General features: G+C 50.1%; 1 protein-coding gene across 1 annotated transcript; it reads left to right on the top strand.

Annotated features, from left to right (window-relative positions):
• Positions 1 to 1,154: 1,154 nt before the first annotated feature.
• On the top strand, positions 1,155 to 16,321 carry LOC124695796 (acyl-[acyl-carrier-protein] desaturase 4, chloroplastic-like). Its single transcript, XM_047228610.1, has 5 exons — positions 1,155 to 1,274; positions 1,449 to 1,528; positions 14,713 to 14,790; positions 15,124 to 15,667; positions 15,746 to 16,321. Exons 1-5 carry the CDS (start codon positions 1,155 to 1,157, stop codon positions 16,319 to 16,321), a joined length of 1,398 nt encoding a protein of 465 aa, XP_047084566.1.
• The last annotated feature ends 3,420 nt before the right edge of the window (positions 16,322 to 19,741 follow it).

Genomic DNA, 19,741 nt, shown 5'->3' with positions numbered 1-19,741 from the left:
GACAGTGCTTGGTACGATGCTACCAACAATGTGGTGGTAAGTTCTGCTAAACCTCTTTCATAATTCCTGTTGATGCCGGTTTCTTTTTCTTTCCGGATCTTATCTATTCTCCCAGTCCCCGAGTTTTGTGGTGAGAGCGCAGCTCTTGGCGCAAAACTTTAACTTAAAACTTAGCGTGAAACCGGCACTGCCAGTCCCCGAGTTTCGGGTTAAACACCTTCCTCTTAGCACACAACTTAGTTTAAAAACCTAGCATGACACCGGCGCTGCCAGTCCCCGAGTTTCGGGTTGAAACTTTGTTTCTTTCTCACAATTGCCTTCCTTTGAACAGAGCACCGCTGACGCTCGGAAGATTCTCTTTGAGGAACTTCTGTGGGAGCATCGGGACCTTGCCGAGGCCCACAGCCACTGCCAAGGTTCGCTTGGTTTCTCTTGCCTCCGGCATCTTTTCACCGGAATGTTTCCTTCTTTGATACTTACGCATTCTTTGTTTACCAGTTGTTCCGGAAGCTAGTCTCGAGGCCCTGAAGGCCCAGGTCACCAAGCTTCAAGGTACCATCCTTTCTTTTCCTGCTAACTTGTTCCTTTTTTCACTTCATCTATTGTTTCTTGCTAAGACTTTTCTTTCCGGTACCTAGGCGAGAAGGAGCAGCTTCTCAAGGAGCACAACGAGGCGCTGGAGGCCCAGAAGACCGCCTTGGGGGAGCTCAAGGAGCAGGCTATACAAGCCGCGCTCCGGCATGAGCAAGCCTTGAAGGACGCCCGGGTTGCAGCGGAGGCTAGGCTGGCGGAGGTTGTGGAGGACTCCACGAACGCCAATACCGTCTTGACGGCAGAACTGGAGGAGGAAAGGAAGGCGCGGAAGGCAGCGGAGCGCCTTATTGATACCATGACCACCGATCACCGGGAGTACGATCGGTTGGTTATGAAAATAGATGCGCTAGCTCTCCGTAAGTCTTTGCCTTGTCCCTTCTTTTGCTTACAAGCTTTTTTCCTTTTGAAGATATATCTTTGTTCCTTTCTTTTCCGACATACTCTTTTCCGGTGTCTTGTGTTTATGTTTTTTCTTTCTTCCTGTAGAGCACTTCCCGGAATCCCAGGCCTATGCTGTGAAGAAGGTGAGGGAGGATCGGATTGCGCGGGAGTTTCCGAACATGGATGCGCACTGGGACGGGTACGACTATCTTGTCGCCCTCTCAGCGCGGGTTCAACATATGCGCTGCGTCGACCGGCTTCTTGTTGACCTGCCAACCGCCGCCATCCAGATCTTCAAGGTGTTATGGCCTGAGGAGGAGCTGCCGGAGAACATCACGCTCACCGCCAACCGGCTCAAGGATGCCGGGCACCGGATCCGCGAGTGGCAATGTTCTGCGGCTCGCGCCGGAGCTGACACGGCGCTGCGCTCCGCGTGCTCATGGTACCCTGCTCTTGATTTGGATGCTCTTCAGGGCGTGCGCGCGGATGCTCCCACGGACACAGACCCGGCGCTCACTGCGAAGCGGCAGGACCGTGCATACCGGCTTGCTGAGTATGCCGAGGTCCGCACCTTCATCCCACCCCTCCCGGTGTCAAAGACTACCTCGGCGATGAGGAAGAAGAAGACGAGGGAGATGAAGGTGAAGCTGCCGGGACGTGCCGCCGGAAGCTCCCGAAGCCGGCGCTGCTCCTCCTGAAGATGCCGAGGCCGGTGCCGCTCCACCCGACGCCCCCGCTGCCTGATGACCTCTTATCAACTATTTGCCTGAGACTTATCTGTTGGCCCTGCTTGCCTTAAAAACAATGTCTGTTAAATTCTGCCCCGGAATGCCGGGGTCTATGATGTAAAACTTAAGTTTGCTTGTGGTTGTGGTACAACATTTTCTGCCGGTAGGTTATACCGGTAGCTAATTATCTTGAGTTTGCTTTAGCACATTTGCTTTTGGTTTTGCTTTTATCCTGTACCGCAAAGATTTCCCAATTGTTTCCGCATCCAATTTGATGCATACTTGGTTCTTTTGCCTTGGCTCTGCCTGCCTTCTCTGGGCGTTCTTTGGCGTATGAGCACAAGGTTCTTTCACCAAACAAACATCTTCTTGAACTTAGAAATAACTTTGAAATTTTGCAAAAAACCGGTTTAACCGGGGTTAGTTAAATTTTCCGGATTGTTCTTTCCTGCTTTCCCCTTTCGCAGTTCATGTGCTTATCTCCTACCGGTTTATCTTGCTTGCCATGAAGCCGGTTTTCGGACAGCAGCAGAGTCGAAGACTCCGGTAGGATTTAGCACACTACTAAACCGGAAAGAAAAAACATTCAATAAGCAACCGGTAAACTGAAAAAATAGACAAGTTACATGCAACTTAAGTTGGGGTAGTCCCCGAGACTCATTTAAGGTTCCGACATCTTTTATTCATAGCATATAAGGTACAAAAAAGGAACTTCTTACACCACCACTTCAAGAGTAGAAAGGACGCAACAGAGCTACGTTCCATGGACGCTTGCTCTCTTCTCCGGACTTGTCCGCCTTTCCTTTTTTCCACTCCTGTGCATCGATCAAGTAATACGCATCATTGTGAAGCACCTTGCTTACAATGAAGGGACCTTCCCAAGGTGGCAAGAGCTTATGCCGGCCTTCAGTGCGCTGCACTAGGCGAAGCACAAGATCTCCTTCCCGGAAAACTCTTGGATTGACTTTCCGGTCATGATATCGTCTGAGGTTTTGCTGGTAAATGGCTGTTCTTGCCAAAGCTAGCTCTCTTGCTTCTTCTAGCAAGTCCACATCATTTTCTCTGGCCTCTTTGACCTCCTGCTCAGTATAGAGCTGCACTCTTGGTGAATCATGGATGATGTCGGTTGGTATGACCGCCTCTGCTCCATAAACCATGAAGAATGGAGTGTATCCGGTAGACCGGTTTGGGGTTGTTCTTATGCTCCACAGCACTGATGGTATCTCATCAAGCCAACACCCCGGTGCTCTTTCCACTGCGTCAATGAGTCTGGGTTTGATACCGGAGAGTACCAAAGCATTCATTCTTTCCACTTGGCCGTTGCCTTGTGGATGTGCCACCGAGCACAAATCCAACCGGATATTCTTATCCTCACAGAACCTTTTGAACTCCCCTTGAGCAAAGTTGGTTCCATTGTCAGTGATGATGCTGTGCGGGTATCCATACCGCAAGATGATATCCTTCAAGAATTTCACAGCTGTATGCCCATCACACTTTGCGATAGGTTTTACTTCTAGCCATTTGGTGAACTTATCCACCATGACCAAGATGTGAGTCATGCTGCTTCTTGCAGTCTTGAATGGGCCAACCATGTCCAGGCACCAAACAGCAAATGGCCATGTCAGCGGTATTGTCTTTAAACCGGACGCTGGGGTATGATTTTGCTTGGCGTACCTCTGGCACCCGTTGCATTTTCTTACCAAATCCTCAGCGTTCGCCAAAGCCGTGGGCCAGTAAAACCCATGCCGAAACACTTTTGCTACCAGCGCCCTTGACGAGGCATGATGCCCACATTCTCCTTGGTGAATTTCCTCAAGCATTTCTTTCCCTTCTTCCGGTTCCACGCATCTTTGAAGGACACCGGTAACGCTTCTCTTGTACACCTCACCATTGATGAATGTGTAAGCTTTGGACCTTCTTTGTATCCTCCTTGACTCATTTTCATCGGCCGGCAAGGTGCCGTTGATTAGGAACTCCTTAATAGGTTTAGCCCATGACGGTATCTCTCGAACCAAAAACACCGGTGCATCTATCTCCATGCTATCCACCAGCATCGTTTCTTCCGGTATGGGCACGGCAGTCCCCGAGCTTGCCGGAACAGGCTCCCGGGTTCGCCGGAGCGGTCCCCGGGTTCCCTCCATCGATATCCATTGGCACAATGTGTGACTCCGGAACAAAAATTGATTCCGACTCGGGACTTGGCTTGATTGATGGTACTCTCGGGTGTGCCGCAGCTATTCCGGGAGGAATTTCTTGTCGGGATGAGCCTATCTTGGACAAAGCATCCGCAGCCTTCATTTTCCGCACGCGGTACATGGTGAAACTCACAACCTTCGAAGAATCCGGCAATCTTTTGCACGTGAAACCGGTACGAGGCCATGTTGGCATCTTTTGCATCCCAATCTCCGGAACACTGCTGTACTACAAGATCTGAATCTCCATAGCAAATGATCCGGTGCGCACCGACTTCTTTTGCGACCTTAAGCCCATGGATCAAGGCTTCATATTCAGCGACATTGTTCGATGCCCTGAAATGTACTTGCAAAACATACCGGAGGTGATCTCCTTTTGGTGAAGTAAGCACCACACCGGCACCTAGACCCTCCTTGAGCTTGGATCCATCAAAGTGCATTTTCCAGTACTCTATCTTCTGATCCGGCGGTTTGTATTGCATCTCCGCCCAATCAACAAGGAAATCAGCCAGAGCCTGTGATTTTATGGCATCTCTTCTTTCATACACCGGTACGTATGGTGATATCTGGATCGCCCATTTCGCAATCCGGCCGCTGGCGTCTTTGTTGCACATGATGTCAGAGATGGGTGCTTCACTCACCACCTTCATAGGATGTTCCTCGAAGTAGTGCTTGAGCTTTGTGGCGGCCATAAACACGCCATAGGTCATTTTCTGGGAAGTGCGAGTAGTTTTGCTTTGAGAGGGAGAGCACCTCGCTCGGGTAGTATACCGGCCTCTGGACGGTTTTTCCTTCCTCTTCTCTTTCTACTACCACAACAACACTCACGACCCGGTTGGTTGCTGCTATGTACAACAACATTGGTTCTCTTTCCAACGGCGAAGCCAATATTGGCGCGGTAGCTAACATTGTTTTCAGCTCTTTGAATGCTGCGTCTGCCTGAGGGGTCCAGACGAACTTATCGGATTTTCTCATTAAGGCATACAATGGCAAGGCCTTCTCTCCCAACCTGCTTATGAACCGGCTTAGCGATGCTAAGCTTCCGGTAAACTTTTGTATGTCCTTCAAATCCTGTGGTATTGTCATTCTTTCGATTGCCCGGATCTTTACCGGATTGACCTCAATGCCTCGGCTTGAGACGAGGAAACCCAGCAGCCTTGCCGGCGAGGACACCGAAAGTGCATTTTGCCGGATTGAGTTTCATCCGGAACCTCCTTAGGTTATCAAATGTTTGCCGGAGATCATCGATCAGGGTATCTTTTACCTTAGTTTTTATCACGATGTCATCCACATACACCTGCACATTCTTTCCGATCTGATCAAACAAGCATTTTTGCATACAGCGCTGGTACGTTGCACCAGCGTTGCGCAAACCAAAAGGCATAGTGATATAGCAGTAAGCCCCGTGCGGGGTAATGAACGCAGTTTTTATTTGATCTTCCTTTTTCAAGGGAATCTGGTGGAAACCGGAATAGGCATCCAGGAAGGACAACAACTCACACCCAGCGGTTGAATCAATCACTTGATCGATTCGTGGCAAAGGAAAAGGGTCTCTTGGGCAAGCTTTGTTGAGGTTGGTGTAGTCGATGCACATGCGCCACACCTTCGGAGCTTTTGCCTCCAGGTTCTCATCTTTCTTCTTTTCAACCATCACCGGATTGGCCAGCCACTCTGTGTGCGTGACCTCCACAATGAATTTGGCAACAAGCAGTTTGGTTACCTCTTCTCCTATGATCTTTCTTCTATCTTCAGCGAACCGGCGCAAGGGTTGTCGCACCGGCTTGGCATCTTTTCGAACGTTCAAGGAGTGCTCAGCCAGCTCCCTCGGAACACCTACCAAATCTTCACGTTGACCGGGCAAAGATATTCCGATTCTCACGGAGGAAGCCGACGAGCGCGCTTTCCTATGCTTGATCGAGGCCGGCACCGATACGAACGGTGCGCTCCGGGTAGGCCGGATCCAGCACAATGTCCTTTGTCTCATTTGTTGGCTTGAATGCCGGAGCGCTCGTACTTGCACTCATTGCCGCTAAGCTCAGCCGTGAGGACCGAGCCGCCGCAACAGCCTGTTTGCATCCTTTTCTTTTCCTCCGCGATCACCAGCGATTCCGCTAGGTTCGATCCGGCGACGCCTGTTTCCAGCGAGACCTTGTAGTTTCCCACCACGCTCGGAGGTCCACGAGGTGCCGGCATCTTCATCTTGAGATAGGCCGTGTGGGTCGAGGCCATGAAGGCCGCCGATGCTCGGTCTCCCCAGCAAAGCATGGTACGGACTATCTAAGTCCACCACCTCAAACTCCGTGTTCTCAACCCGGCAATTGTCACGTCCTCCAAACGACACGTCCACCCGAACTTTTCCAACCGGTGCGCAGGACAAACCCGGAACGATCCCGTGGAACGTTGTGCGCGTTGGCTGAAGCATGTTCTCTGTTATGCCCAACGTATGCATGGTGTGCTTGTACATGATATTGATGCTGCTGCCATTGTCTATCAGCACCTTGCTGAACTTCACTCGAGTTTGCGGCCCTTTCATGATCGGGTCCACAACAAGAGCATATCCACCCGGATTCGGCATGATCTTGGGGTGATCCTTGATCGACCAAGCAATTTCCTGGTTGGACCACTGCATGTATTTGGGCACTGCCGGCATCACAGCATTTACTTCCATGGAGCGGCGGTGCATACTTTGCTCCGTCTCGTCGGCTCGGTGACAAAAACAACACAGCACGGATGCGGGTCTTCGTAAACATTCCGGCCTAAAGGTGGCGGTGGAGGTAGCTGGTTATCATCTTGTTCCACCCGGTTAACTTGCCGGTACTGCTGCCGGTTTGGCTGCACCGGTAAGGCGTTTGGCCCGGTAAGCGGCGGTGGTGGCGGTAGCTGCTGCTGCCGCATGTCCGGTGGTGGCATCATTGCATTGCCTCCTCGCCCTTGAGCATCTTTTACCGCCCCTTTTTCCATCAAGTACTTGGTCCAGGTACAATCCTTCGTCAGATGGTTTGACGGGTGTGCCGGATTCGGTGTGTGCCACCGGCATGGTTGGTCCATGGCAGCTTCCATGGTGTATTTTGCGGGTTCTTGCCGCTTTCTTCTGGACCCAGGGTTTCTTTTCCACCCATTGCTTCTTTGGACCCGCCCACGGCTGCGATCCGGTTCTTTGCCTCTGGCTGCCGCTGGCATCAGAGTCTTCCTGCACAGCAGCAACTTGCTGCGGGCCGTACCTTCGATCCGGGAAATCTTCCCTCCTCTTGTTGTTCCGGTTGTCCCGGTGTTGCTCTTGGCGTTGTCTGTTCCGGTTCAGGTTGCATCGCCGGCTGCGTTGGGTCTCCCAACGCGTAGTTATCCGCCACACGTATCATCTCTCGCCAACGTTGTCGGCATGTTCCGCCGCAGCTTTTGCCACAGCTGGCGAACCTCTTTTGCACCCACCGCTAAACCAAGCAATGGCCTCGTGCCTCGATTACCCCTTCACAAGAGTTCCTTGTGGTGTTCCACCGGGCCGGATAATCCCGGTCCGTTTCGTTCTGGCGCCGTACACACGTAGCGAGTTGTCGCGGCCTCGTTTGGCCTCCGATAGGTGCTGCTGAAATTGCTCACAAAAGCCTCCTCAAAATCCAGCCAGCCATTTATGCTTCCTGCCGGCAAGTTGTTTAGCCAGATTCTTGCCGGTCCAACCAGAAATGATGGTATGATCCTCACAGCCCAACGCCGGTTTCCTCCGCCTGCTACGGTTCCTCCGCCGCCTGCGACGTATACCGCGGTCACGTAATCCGCGAGCCAATCTTCCGGCTTCGTAGTGCCATCGTATGTTTTTGTGTCACGGGGCAACGTGAAGTTGCGAACTGGTGGTTTTTCTCTCATGATTCTTGGGCCAAAGCACTTTGGACCTGGGGGACCTTCCTCCTCGATCATTTCCGACAAGTATACTCTATCCAGACGGTGCCTCGCATCCCGTTCCGGTAAGTATCTCTCTCCCAAGCGTTCTCCCAAAGGGTTCCGGTATGCTGCCGGTCTGTTAGAATCGGCTTCATCGTAACGTTCCGGTGCCGCGGCCCTTGCCTCGCCGGTACCTTGGTGGAGGCATCTCTTCCTCATCTTCATCATACGCTGCCCTTGCATCCGGATAGTTTTGCCCGGTTTCATGTTTACCGGCATGTTTGTTTCCGGCATAGCCTTCTTTGGCGTAGCCTCGCTCTCGCCCCTTGGCTTTTTCTACCGGCATCGTGTTGCCCGGCTTTTTGTTTACCGGCAAGGACCGGATCATACACGCTCATCTGCCGTGCGTTCACTTCTTTTTCTTTTCTTCCGTCCGGATGGGGGACGAGGCCTGCCCCTCGGGACTTGCTTCCGGCATTCTTTGTTGAACGCGCGGATTTCGAGGCTATAGCCTTGTTCAGCTTAGCCAGCCGCTCAGCCGTTCGCTGCTCTACAAGCATCTAGCAGCTCTCCGACACGCTCTTGTTGCTTTGCCGTAGCCTCTCCGGTAAGCGAATCACACGGATCTACAAGCAGCCTTAGCAGCCTTTTATTGTTTTATCCGGACCGCTCGTACTTAGGTTTCTCTACAATGCTAACCGATGCAGAGGTACTTTTTCCGGTAAGAACTTCCTTACGCAAATCCCGATCTAGATTGCGAGCCTTAAGCCGGTTTTCCGGCATCCTAGCAGCATGAGCGCTAACAGAAGCAAAGCCATGGGCAGCGTTATACTCACGTACGGTTAGGTTCAGCTCGCGCTGCGCCTTGACGACGTCTTTGCCGCTCTCGAGTATCCTCGAGCGCCGCGCCTCCAGCCTCCGCCTGAGCCGCTGCCGGGTCGATGTTCTCGCGCGATGGGGGTTGCCGGCGCGTTCATCGCCGTTTGGAGAGGCGTTGCCGGTGGCGCGGATGATGCTCCCGCCGCGCTGCGTCGCGCTCCGCCGGTGGCTTAGCCGCACGGGTCGAAACCGCGCGACCAAGCACCTTCGGCCTCAACCTCCTTTCCCCGCACCAGCCACACCAGCCATCATTACCTCGACGCCGCCGGGAGCGCGACCAGCACGGAGCCATCTTGGCGGGTCCGGTGCTACCAGCACCGGCGAGAGGCGCCAGCGCACGGGGACGGTGCCGAGCAGATGCGGTGGCTGCCGAACTCGATGACGCGGCCGTTCTTGGGGAAGATGCCGCCGTTGGCGAAGCAGCCCGCGTTGTCGTTGATGAAATCGATGGAGTAGAAGCTCTGCACAAGCGCAGACACCGTCCGTTCGCCGGCGAACTCGAGGAGGCCCGCCCGAATGTGTACTCCAGCATGCGCCACTTCATGCCCCACGGTGGGCGCCAACTGTCGTCGTGGTGAACGAGCAGATGCCATAGGATGGCTTAAGTTGGGGCCGAATGGACGTATGAGGATTCGGGGGAGGGTTTGTGATCAGGTGTGATGAACTTCCGGATGGTTTCCTCAAGAACTTGGCCAGAGGCCGGAGGTTGAAGAAGAAAGACACAAGGAAGAACTCGCTCTAGATCATCATGTTCATTGATTTCCACATGGTTACAAGTTTCTCAGTACAAGCTATTCCCTGTGTTCTCGCTACGTGCCCGTGAAGAAGGGCTGCCCCCTCTCCTTATATAGGGGAGAGGGTGGCTTACAAGGCAAGAAACCCTAATGGCATCTTTGACTGGACAAACTACTTTACAAAGCTACTTTAATCATAGATGACACCGGAGTCCTCTTTAATCGTGGCGCCGACGTCCTCCGGCTTCTTTGACCGTCATCCTTCCCTTTATCGTCATCCCTTCGTATAAAGTTACTTTGCTTAGCTCATCCTTGTCTTCTAGCTCCGGAGAGAATCTTTGACCAGCTTTGCCGACAAGCCCTTCCTTCCGGTGGCCCGGTACCTTTTCTATTCGGTTCCGGTATCCCTCTTATGAGGATACCGGCTTAGCCTGTTCAGCCAAATGCCTATCTTAGACTCCGGCATGAACGTCTAACCGGTATCCTGATGGCTCAAACCATCCGGTTTGGCATGCCTTTGGCATACCGGGGGTCATTCCCCCAACACAAACACGCCCCTAGACATCTCTCAATGCACTAGTATGTGTTAAAAAGAGAAATTCATTCTTCATTTTCTTTTCATGTTTAGATGCTTATCGTGGGCTGAGGATATCCATGATGAGACAGATGAAGTACATCGTTACATTCGTCCTTACTCTGCTCTCTTTTTTCACAGTTGATTGGTCGGCGTGAAATGTTGTACTTATCGACCTTTAATCGTCAGAGTACCTTCGGATTAGCATTGTCAACCGACTTACGGCTGGAAACGCTTCATCTCACTGGTAGAAAAACAGGCTTCCGGGAAGCCACATAAGTCGCGAAGGTAAAGGAACCGCGACTAATGGGGTCTTTAGTCGCGGTTCGTGTGGCGAACCGCGACCAAAGGCCTGGGCCCAGGGGCACGGTGGCCAGCTGGTGCACGTGGGGGGCTTTAGTCGCGGTTGGCCAGGCCAACCGGGACTAAAGCCCCTCCCCTATATATACCCATCCAGCCATTTGGAGCCATTCTCTTCACAAACTTCACAAGTGAGTGTTAGGTTTGCTTTTGGTTCCTCTTATGCACATAAGGTGTTTGATGAAATGCCCCAAGAGCATGAAACAAACATGATATGAAGTGTTGGAGCCACACTTGAGCTTTCTCATTTATTTTTTCCTCCTCGATCGCGGTTAGCAACTTGAACCTTTGATGTGTCGTCATTGATACAATATGCATGTGTGTGTAGTTCATTGTTTAATTTATATTGTTTGTAGCTAGTTAGTTTAACAAATGCATGATGGTTAATTATATATTTTATATTATAATAATGCAGATGAATCGGCAATGGATGTACGGTAACCGACTCTCTGGCGAGTTTAGTACGGGTTTGAAAGATTTCCTCGTAGTGGCTAATGCGAACAAGCAGGGGGGTTTTGTTATCTGTCCATGTGTTAACTGTAAGAATCAGAAGGGTTACTCTTCCTCAAGAGATGTTCACATGCACCTGCTTCGGCACGGTTTCATGCCAAGCTATAATTGTTGGACCAAGCATGGAGAAAGAGGGGTTATAATGGAAGAAGATGAAGAAGGGGATGATTTCATCGATGAAAGCTATCTTGCTCATTGCGGTGATACTTTCATGGAGGATGCTGAAGGTGAAGGGGAAGGTGAAGGGGAAGGTGAAGAAGAGGCACGTGATGATCCCGTTGATGATCTTGGTCGGACCATTGCTGATGCACGGAGAAGCTGCGAAACTGAAAAGGAGAGGGAGAATTTGGATCGCATGTTAGAGGATCACAGGAAGGCGCTGTACCCGGATGCGATGATGGTCCGAAAAGCTGGGCTGCACACTGGATTTGCTGAAATGGAAGGCACAGCAGGTGTAGCTGACTCGGCATTTGAAAACTTGCTGAAAATGTTGAAGAATATGTTTCCAAAGAATAACGAGTTGCCCGCCAGTACGTACGAAGCAAAGAAGGTTGTCCGCCCTCTAGGTTTAGAGGTTCCAAGATACATGCATGCATCAACGATCGCATCCTCTACCGCGGTGAATACGAGAATTTGAATGAATGTCCGGTATGCACCGCATTGCGTTATAAGATCGAGGCGATGACCCTGGTGACGATGTTGAGGGCCAGAAACCCGGGAAGAGGGTTCCCGCCAAGGTGATGTGGTATGCTCCTATAATACCACGGTTGAAACGTCTGTTCAGGAACAAAGAGCATGCCAAGTTGTTGCGATGGCACAAAGAGGACCGTAAGTCGGACGGGGAGTTGAGACACCCCGCAGATGGAACGCAATGGAGAAAGATCGACAGAGAGTTCAAAGATTTTGCAGCTGACGCAAGGAACATAAGATTTGGTCTAAGTACGGATGGCATGAATCCTTTTGGCGAGCAGAGCTCCAGCCATAGCACCTGGCCCGTGACTCTATGCATCTACACCCTTCCTCCTTGGTTGTGCATGAAGCGGAAGTTCATTATGATGCCAGTGCTCATCCAAGGTCCGAAGCAACCCGGCAACGACATCGATGTGTACCTAAGGCCGTTAGTTGATGAACTTTTACAGCTGTGGGGCAGACCTGGTGTCCGTGTGTGGGATGAGCACAAAGAAGAGGAATTTGACCTACGAGCGTTGCTTTTCGTAACCATCAACGATTGGCCTGCTCTTAGTAACCTTTCGGGACTGTCAAATAAGGGATACAATGCATGCACGCACTGCTTACATGAGACTGAAAGTGTACATTTGCCAAATTGTAAGAAGAACGTGTACCTTGGGCATCGTCGATTTCTTCCGAAAGGTCATCCAGTAAGAAAGAAAGGCAACCATTACAACGGCAAGGCAGATCACCGGCCGAAGCCTGCGGAACACACTGGTGCTGAGGTATTTGATATGGTCAAGGATTTGAAAGTCATCTTTGGAAAGGGTCCCGGCGGACAATCAGTTCCGAAGGGAGCCGACGGGCACGCAGCCATGTGGAAGAAGAAATCTATATTCTGGGAGCTAGAATATTGGAAAGTCCTAGAAGTCCGCTCCGCAATCGACGTGATGCACGTTACGAAGAATATTTGCGTGAACCTCCTAAGCTTCTTGGGCGTGTATGGGAAGTCAAATGATAGAAAGGAAGCACGGCAGGACCAAGCAAAGTTTGAAAGACCCCGATGACCTGCATCCGGAACGGTTTCAAGGTCGTGCCGCCTACGCTCTGACCAAAGAAGAGAAGGTCATCTTTTTTGAATGCCTGAGCAGTATGAAGGTCCCGTCTGGATTCTCGTCCAATATAAAGGGAATAATAAACATGGCGGAGAAAAAATTAGAAAGGGGGAAAGAAGTTGCCCAGCTCGGGGAACAAAGTAAACAATCGATCGCCCCGCTCATAGTGCAAGCCGACGGTCCGGATGCCCCCGATATCATAGCAGCTGCGGCAACACATGGATTGACTGTAACGAGTGCCAGAGAACAAGCGGCCACCTTAGGTATCACTCTTCGTGCACTGTTAGGCCTTGATGAGGCGCCAATGAAGGACGTAGTATTTACATATGTGAAGAATGGCCCTCTCGTCGAGCCTCGCGCAGAAGAGGATCTACCTCGACAAATGAAAGGTCTGCTAAATTGGTACAAGAGTTACATAAAACTTAAAAACGCCAAAGACTATATTTATGCGGAAGTTAGAGCTGAGCATCACTTCAAACATTAGTTTATAACAATTCATCGGAGTGAATTGTTCCAGCTGTTCAATCTGCGCGACCTCGACAAATCTATCATCAGTTGCTACGTTCTGTAAGTGATTTATTAATTTCTACCCCATCTCGTTCATTGCCTGCACTATATATTGTCCTAACTATCTTGTTGTGTACGCTATTATGCAGAATGAAGAAGCGGGAAATGCAAATAAGGAACATCCATGATGTTGGGTTCATTGACCCACACATCGTTAATTCATATGTGTTAGAACACCACCCCGCCGACGTGGAGGAAGACTCGTGGCGGTTTCTTAGAAAACAGGAACTCAAAAGTGATATTCTATTTCCTTACCATTTTGGGTGAGTGTTTCTGTCTTGAGCACATTCTCTTTTGTTTACTCCATGCATGGTATGTGGCTAATCGATGAGTTATATATGCATGACTGTGCATGTATCGTGTCCGTGAGTTCCACTGGATTCTGATGGTAATTCAATTTCACACCTCCACAGTTCTCGTCCATGACTCTCTGAATATGGATGCGGCGCTTTGGGCCGACATGAGAAAAATGATGCAAAAGTAATTGTTTTCATTCATTTGCGCTCTATATCGATCGGCCTATTTCGTTCATCATTTCCTAATATCAAGTAACTAATTAATAACTCTCTTGTTCATTTAATTTTCTTTGCCTCGTAGGGTTTGGAGACGGTTCGTAGATGAAAAGGTCGGTGAATTCAAAAAAGAGCTACATTTTAAAAGGGCAGTGCGGACGACCGGGGATATTCAGCCACCGGGGACCAATCTATGTGGATACTATGTTTGTGAGAGGATCCGGAGATACACCAATGAGCGGGACCAGTCGGATGAGATCAACATCAAGAGGAATAACCTCCGGAAGACGCTTAGTCCGAAGCTCGCTTCCGACCACTTCAGGAGGAACTAGCTGGATGGTTCGCGAGGGAAGTCATCGATCCTACAGGACAACACTACGTAGAGGACGTAGAACTATACATGCATTAAATTATGTATGGAAACTTGTTCAAACTTGTATATGGTCATCCGATGATATTGAATATATATTGTATATTCCTCTTGAATTCTTTTTGGTTCTAATTTCAAATTTGTTTGAAATTGTACATTCATATGCATGCATGTATGTAGTACCGTAGAATATGTGAAACTCCTTCAAAATTACAAATAAAGCACAAAAGAAATAAAACAATACAAATTAAACAGAAAACAGGTTTAGGGGGCAGGTTTAGGGGGGGGGGGCCTAAAACCCTAAACCTGCGGCGGCCTTTAGTCGCGGTCGGCCAGTAGAACCGCGACTAAAGGGCCTCCGCCCCGACGGTCGTCTGGCGCCCACGTGGACGGACCTTTAGTCGCGGTTCGTAAGGAACCGCGACTAAAAGGGGGGGCCTTTAGTCGCGCTACTTTGGTCGCGGTTGCGCAACCGCGACTAATGGCAGTTGCGAACCGCGACCAAAGGCCCTTTTTCCACCAGTGTCTGGGTATCCTCGAGTTAGCAAATCCGCCCAATCCTGCATTTGTACTAGACCTCTAGACCCTACAGGCATGTGCGTCATTGATGGCTTAACAGTGTTGTTCATCCTATATATGTGTGTCTGACAGTCTGAGTCGATGCAAAGTTACTGGCAAAATCTACAGCAAGACAAGCAATGGCGATGGCGACGCTATGGTTGGCAACAGGTGCGTCCGCGAAGCTCTGCTTCCCCGGGAAGATGGACGCGAACTCAGCAAGAAGGGGGATCAGCCGGATCTTCTGGCCCGCGCATCCAAGGTAAAATCTGGAAAAAAAGAACCTCTTCTTGCGGCTCGTACACCAAATCAGGACCAGTTGTTCATACTTAAATCCAAGTGACAGAATTGAAGCGAACTCTGCCGAGCCTGCATTTCTGCAGCAGCTGAGGCTTCAGTTCAGTTATTATGAGCTGCAATGCTGCATGATGATACCAGCCACGCCTAGCTATGACGCACGCGCTCGTCCCCGCCACTGACCAGTTTGTCATCCGTCTCCTGCAGAACCCTGGCAAGGAGATGGACTACCGCTGCGTCTACAGCTGGGCCCAACGGTGGAGTTCACGTGGAGTGCCCGCCGGTGCCGGGGGAGCAGGTGGAGGTCATGCGGTCGCTGAACGGGTGGGTGGCGGACAACATGCTCCCGCTGCTCGCCCCCGTGGAGTCCTCGTGGCAGCCCCACGACTTCCTGCCGTGCTCTGCTCCGGCGTCCGGCGAGTCCGAGGGCGAGGCGCTGGCCGCGTTCACGGAAGCCGTGGCCAAGCTGCGTGAGGGTGTCGCTGGCGTACCGGACGAGATCCTGGTTTGCCTGGTGGGCAACATGGTGACGGAGGAGGCGCTTCCGACGTACCAGACCATGGGAAACCGCGTGGAAGGCGGCTCCGACGAGACCGGCGCCAGCAGCCTCCCCTGGGCGCAGTGGATACGCGGCTGGACCGCCGAGGAGAACCGCCACGGGGACCTCCTCAACCGCTACCTCTACCTCTCCGGCCGCGTCGACATGCGCCAGGTCGAGACCACCGTCCACCACCTCCTCCGCAACGGCATGGTACGTGCGCAACGAAGATATGCTCCCTTCCCAGAGCTTTCCTTGATTTATGATTACGCTGCTGTAATTGGCGTGAAGGAAATGCTGGTGCCCAACAGCCCGTACCACAGCATGATCTACGGCGCGTTCCAGGAGCGCGCAACCTTCATCTCCCACGGACACACGGGGAGGCTCGCCGGACAGCACGGCGACAAGGCGCTCGCCAAGATCTGCGGCGCCATCGCTGCCGACGAGAGGCGCCACGAGGCGGGATACACCAGGGGATCCGCGAAGCTGTTCCAAGTGGACCCCGACGGCATGGTGCGCGCGCTGGCGTATGTCATGCGCGGCAAGGTGACCATGCCCGGCCTGCTCATGTCGGACGGCCGCGACGGCGGCGAGACTCTGTTCGAGCGGTTCTCCGCGGTGGCAGAGTGCATCGGGGTGTACACCGCGAGGGACTACGGCGATCTGGTGGAGCACTTCGTGCGCAGGTGGCGGGTGGCCGAGCTCACTGGGCTGTCCGGTGAGGGCCGGCGTGCGCAGGAGTACGTGTGCGGGCTGCCGCCAAAGATCCGGAGGATGGCGGAACTGGCCCATCAGAGGGCTGCCCGCAGCGAGTCGCGAACGCTGCAGTTCAGTTGGATCTTTGATAGAAGTGTCATGCTGCGCTGATCCGCGTCCATCGCTGTGTACTCTAGGCTCATCTTTGTTCCATCGCAGCAGTTTTTCTTTTTTCCTTTTGGCTTTCTATCGTGTGCGTGATTTCCAATTAGACACGGATGATTCTTACCGCGCGAGTAAGTCCTTTGTGCTAATCTCCTTAGATAATAAAAACCCCAATGGCATCCACTCTCTTTCATCATTGTTCCAAAATTATATTCCAACACAAACATGGGTGAGTGAAATACATGCATGTCCCCGTATTTGTTGGCGGGTTCACTTTACTTCATGGATACCAATTTTTTATGGTAACCAAATACGACTTACACGCTCAGTTATAGTCGGTTTGTGCATAAAGTAACTTTGGATGGGCAATTTAACTTCGGTCATTGATGTTAAGATGAAATTTCCTCTTCGGCAAAAATCAGCCACAGACTCGAATTTCCTCTTTGGCGGGCGATCGCGCCGCACTGTCACACTCTTGTGTGAAGTGCTCCCGTCACACGCTAACCATTCCGTTTTGTTGTTTTCTGCTCTTTTCACTTCCCTTTCGAAATACCCAGGAAGGCATCGACGAGAATGAAGAAACCAGCCCCCCCGCATTTGCTCCATCGGAGACGATGGCTAGGAAAATGAACACCCCGGGGCGGCGGTTTTGCGCAGCCAGATAATCAGGCGAATGCTAGGGGCATGAAAGTCGGCGGCGCACGTGGTGGTGGAGAGGTGGCGACGGAGTTGTGCGTGCGGCGTCACGTGCAAGGAGGACGTGCGGTGAGGGAAGAATGTGTACGAGGGGATAAGATAATGTTGGGGAGAGGTGGGCTACATCGGCTCGCCTTGGCCCTTGTTGGGCTGATTTTTGCCGAGTTGGAACCGGACATGCAAGGGGTTTTTCGCCTACTTTTTTCTTCTTTTTTTCTATTTTCTATTTTCAGAAAATATTAGAAGGCGTGGGGAGGAAGAAGAGGGGCTACATATGTGCGAAAGTTGTGTGGCTAATCGGGGGCGACGAGAGGATAAGGGTTGAGGGTGCGTCAGATTTTTTTTATAATTCCCTTTTTGGGGCTGAGGATAATTTTTAGGAGGAAATAACGGGTGGGGAAAATCGCTTTCAACTTAAATGCAATATCATTTTCATCTATGATCTCAAATGATGATGTTACCAAGGCGTTACCGAGGTAGCTAACAACATGGTTACGATGTGTTGCTACCAATGTGATGGTGATATAGTTATCAAGGTTTTTACGATGTAGTTACGAGAGTGTTGAGTAACTCACTTATAAACATCATTACTATGAATATCAAGGTACTGAGTAACTTTTCACCAACATGGTGATTATTTATTTATTTATCGAGATGTTGATTAACAAGTCACTGATACATCTCAAACATATCTATAATTTTTGATGCTTCATGCTTATTTTACACCAGTTCATATGTGTTTTGTTTACACTTCGTTGCACTTTTACATGATTTACGGCACTGACCTATTAACAAGATGACACGGTGCTAGTTCCCTGTTTTCTGTTGTTTTTATATTTCAAAAAAGTTGTATAGGAAATATTCTCGGAATTGGATGAAATAAAAGCTGAAATCAATATTTTACCGAAACGAAGACAAAGTCCAGAGGGGGGTCGAAGAGGTGCCACAGGGCGGCCAGACCACCCCATGGTGCGGCCTAGGCCTGGCCCGCGCCTAGGGGGGTCTGTGCCCACCAGGCGCCTCACCGACCTAAATCCTCCGCCTATTTATACATCTTCTCGGGAAAACCCTGGATACCCGAGTCTCCATCCATGAAAAGTTCCATCGCGACCGCCATCGCCGAACCCATCTCGGGGGGTCCTCAAGCTCTTCCCGGCACCCTGCTGGAGGGGGAAATCATCGCCGGGGGCATCTACATCGCCATGCCCGCCTCCGAAGTGATGTGTGAGTAGTTCATCCCTGGACTATGGGTCCATAGCAGTAGCTAGATGGTTGTCTTCTCCATCTTGTGCTTCATGTATCGATCTTGTGAGCTGCCATACATGATCAAGATCATCTTTATGTAATCCTATATGTTTAGTTTGCTGGGATCCGATGAATATTTAATACTATGTTGAGATTGATTATATATTCATGTCATATGTTATTTGTGATCTTGCATGATCTTCGTTGCTAGTAGAAACTTTGACCAGGTGGATACTTATGACTCCAAGAGGGGGTATTTATGCTTGATAGTAGGTTCATGCCTCTAGTTTTCTAGGAGAGTGACTTTATAACTTCTAAGATTGTAGATGTGCTGTTGCTACTAGGGAGAAAACAACAATGTTTTATTCAAGGGTAATTCTATTGTTTACTTTACACACATTGCTTAATGTGATAGTCTGTTGCTTGCAACTTTATACTGGAAGGTGTGCGAACGCTAACCTGAAGGTGGGTTATTATTCATAGACGCAGTTGGATTACGTGGTCTATGTATTATGTTGTAATGCCCAATACCAAATCTCATAGTAATCATCTTGTCATGTATAGTCGATATTCTGTCAATTGCCCAGCTGTAATTTGTTCACCCAACATGATATTTCTTTATGGAGAGACACCTCTAGTGAACTGTGGACCCCGGTCCTTCTTCCTCTACTGATAAATTCAACTGCAATCATGTTTTGTTTACTTTCTGCAAACATCTCTTTCCATTCGATACGTCTAATCCTTTGTGTTCAGCAAACCGGTGAGATTGACAACCTCACTGTAAGTTGGGGCAAAGTACTTTGGTTGTGTTGTGTGCAGGTTCCACGTTGTTGCTAACGCCGGAAGTATGCCCTGCCACTAGTCAGCCAACAACACCTTCAGAAGTCACGCTTTTCTCCTACTAGTCGATTAAACCTTGGTTTCGTACTGACGGAAAACTTGATTATGTGCTCATCACACCTTACTCTTGGGGTTCCTCAACAACGTGTCTGCGTACGACGAGCACACGCCATCAAGCTGTTTCTGGCGCCGTTGCCGACGAGAAAGAGGATTTCTGCAAGGGGATTCCCTCATCTCCAATCTTTTTTACTTTGTTATAGTTTGCTTAGTTTACTTTACTTTGTTTTGTTTGCCTTATTATATCAAAAAAAGTTTACTTGTATAGTTGTCTTTATATCTAAAACACACAAAAACTAGTTTCTTACATACTTGTTATTTCGTTTCTAGTTCATTATGTGGATTCCTAAGTACGATCTGAAGGACCTATCAGTAGGTAGTGATTCTATAATTGAGAAAGATAACATTGAAAAATTCTTTAATCATGTTAGTAAGCGTAAAGATATTGATGATAAATCCCTGGTAGAACTTGCTCCTGATTATGAAACTGCTGCAGCTTGTTTAGTTCAAATGTTGGATGCTAGATTTGTTAGCCTCATTCCATTTATGCAGCAAATGTTTTTTAAACTCCATGAAATTGAGGATGAT

The sequence above is a fragment of the Lolium rigidum genome, chromosome 3 (assembly GCF_022539505.1).
Source record: "Lolium rigidum isolate FL_2022 chromosome 3, APGP_CSIRO_Lrig_0.1, whole genome shotgun sequence".
Taxonomy (NCBI): Eukaryota; Viridiplantae; Streptophyta; class Magnoliopsida; order Poales; family Poaceae; genus Lolium; species Lolium rigidum.
This window is presented reverse-complemented; position numbering and strand designations above follow the sequence as displayed.

What these genes read in the sequence shown, in the direction of transcription:
- LOC124695796 (XM_047228610.1), top strand. Translation starts at nt 1,155, where the DNA reads ATGGATGCGCACTGGGACGGGTACGACTATCTTGTCGCCCTCTCAGCG. An exon ending in CCGCCATCCAGATCTTCAAG is followed by an intron (nt 1,275 to 1,448) that starts GTGTTATGGCCT and finishes GATGCTCTTCAG; the next exon opens with GGCGTGCGCGCGGATGCTCC. An exon ending in ACCTCCTCCGCAACGGCATG is followed by an intron (nt 15,668 to 15,745) that starts GTACGTGCGCAA and finishes ATTGGCGTGAAG; the next exon opens with GAAATGCTGGTGCCCAACAG.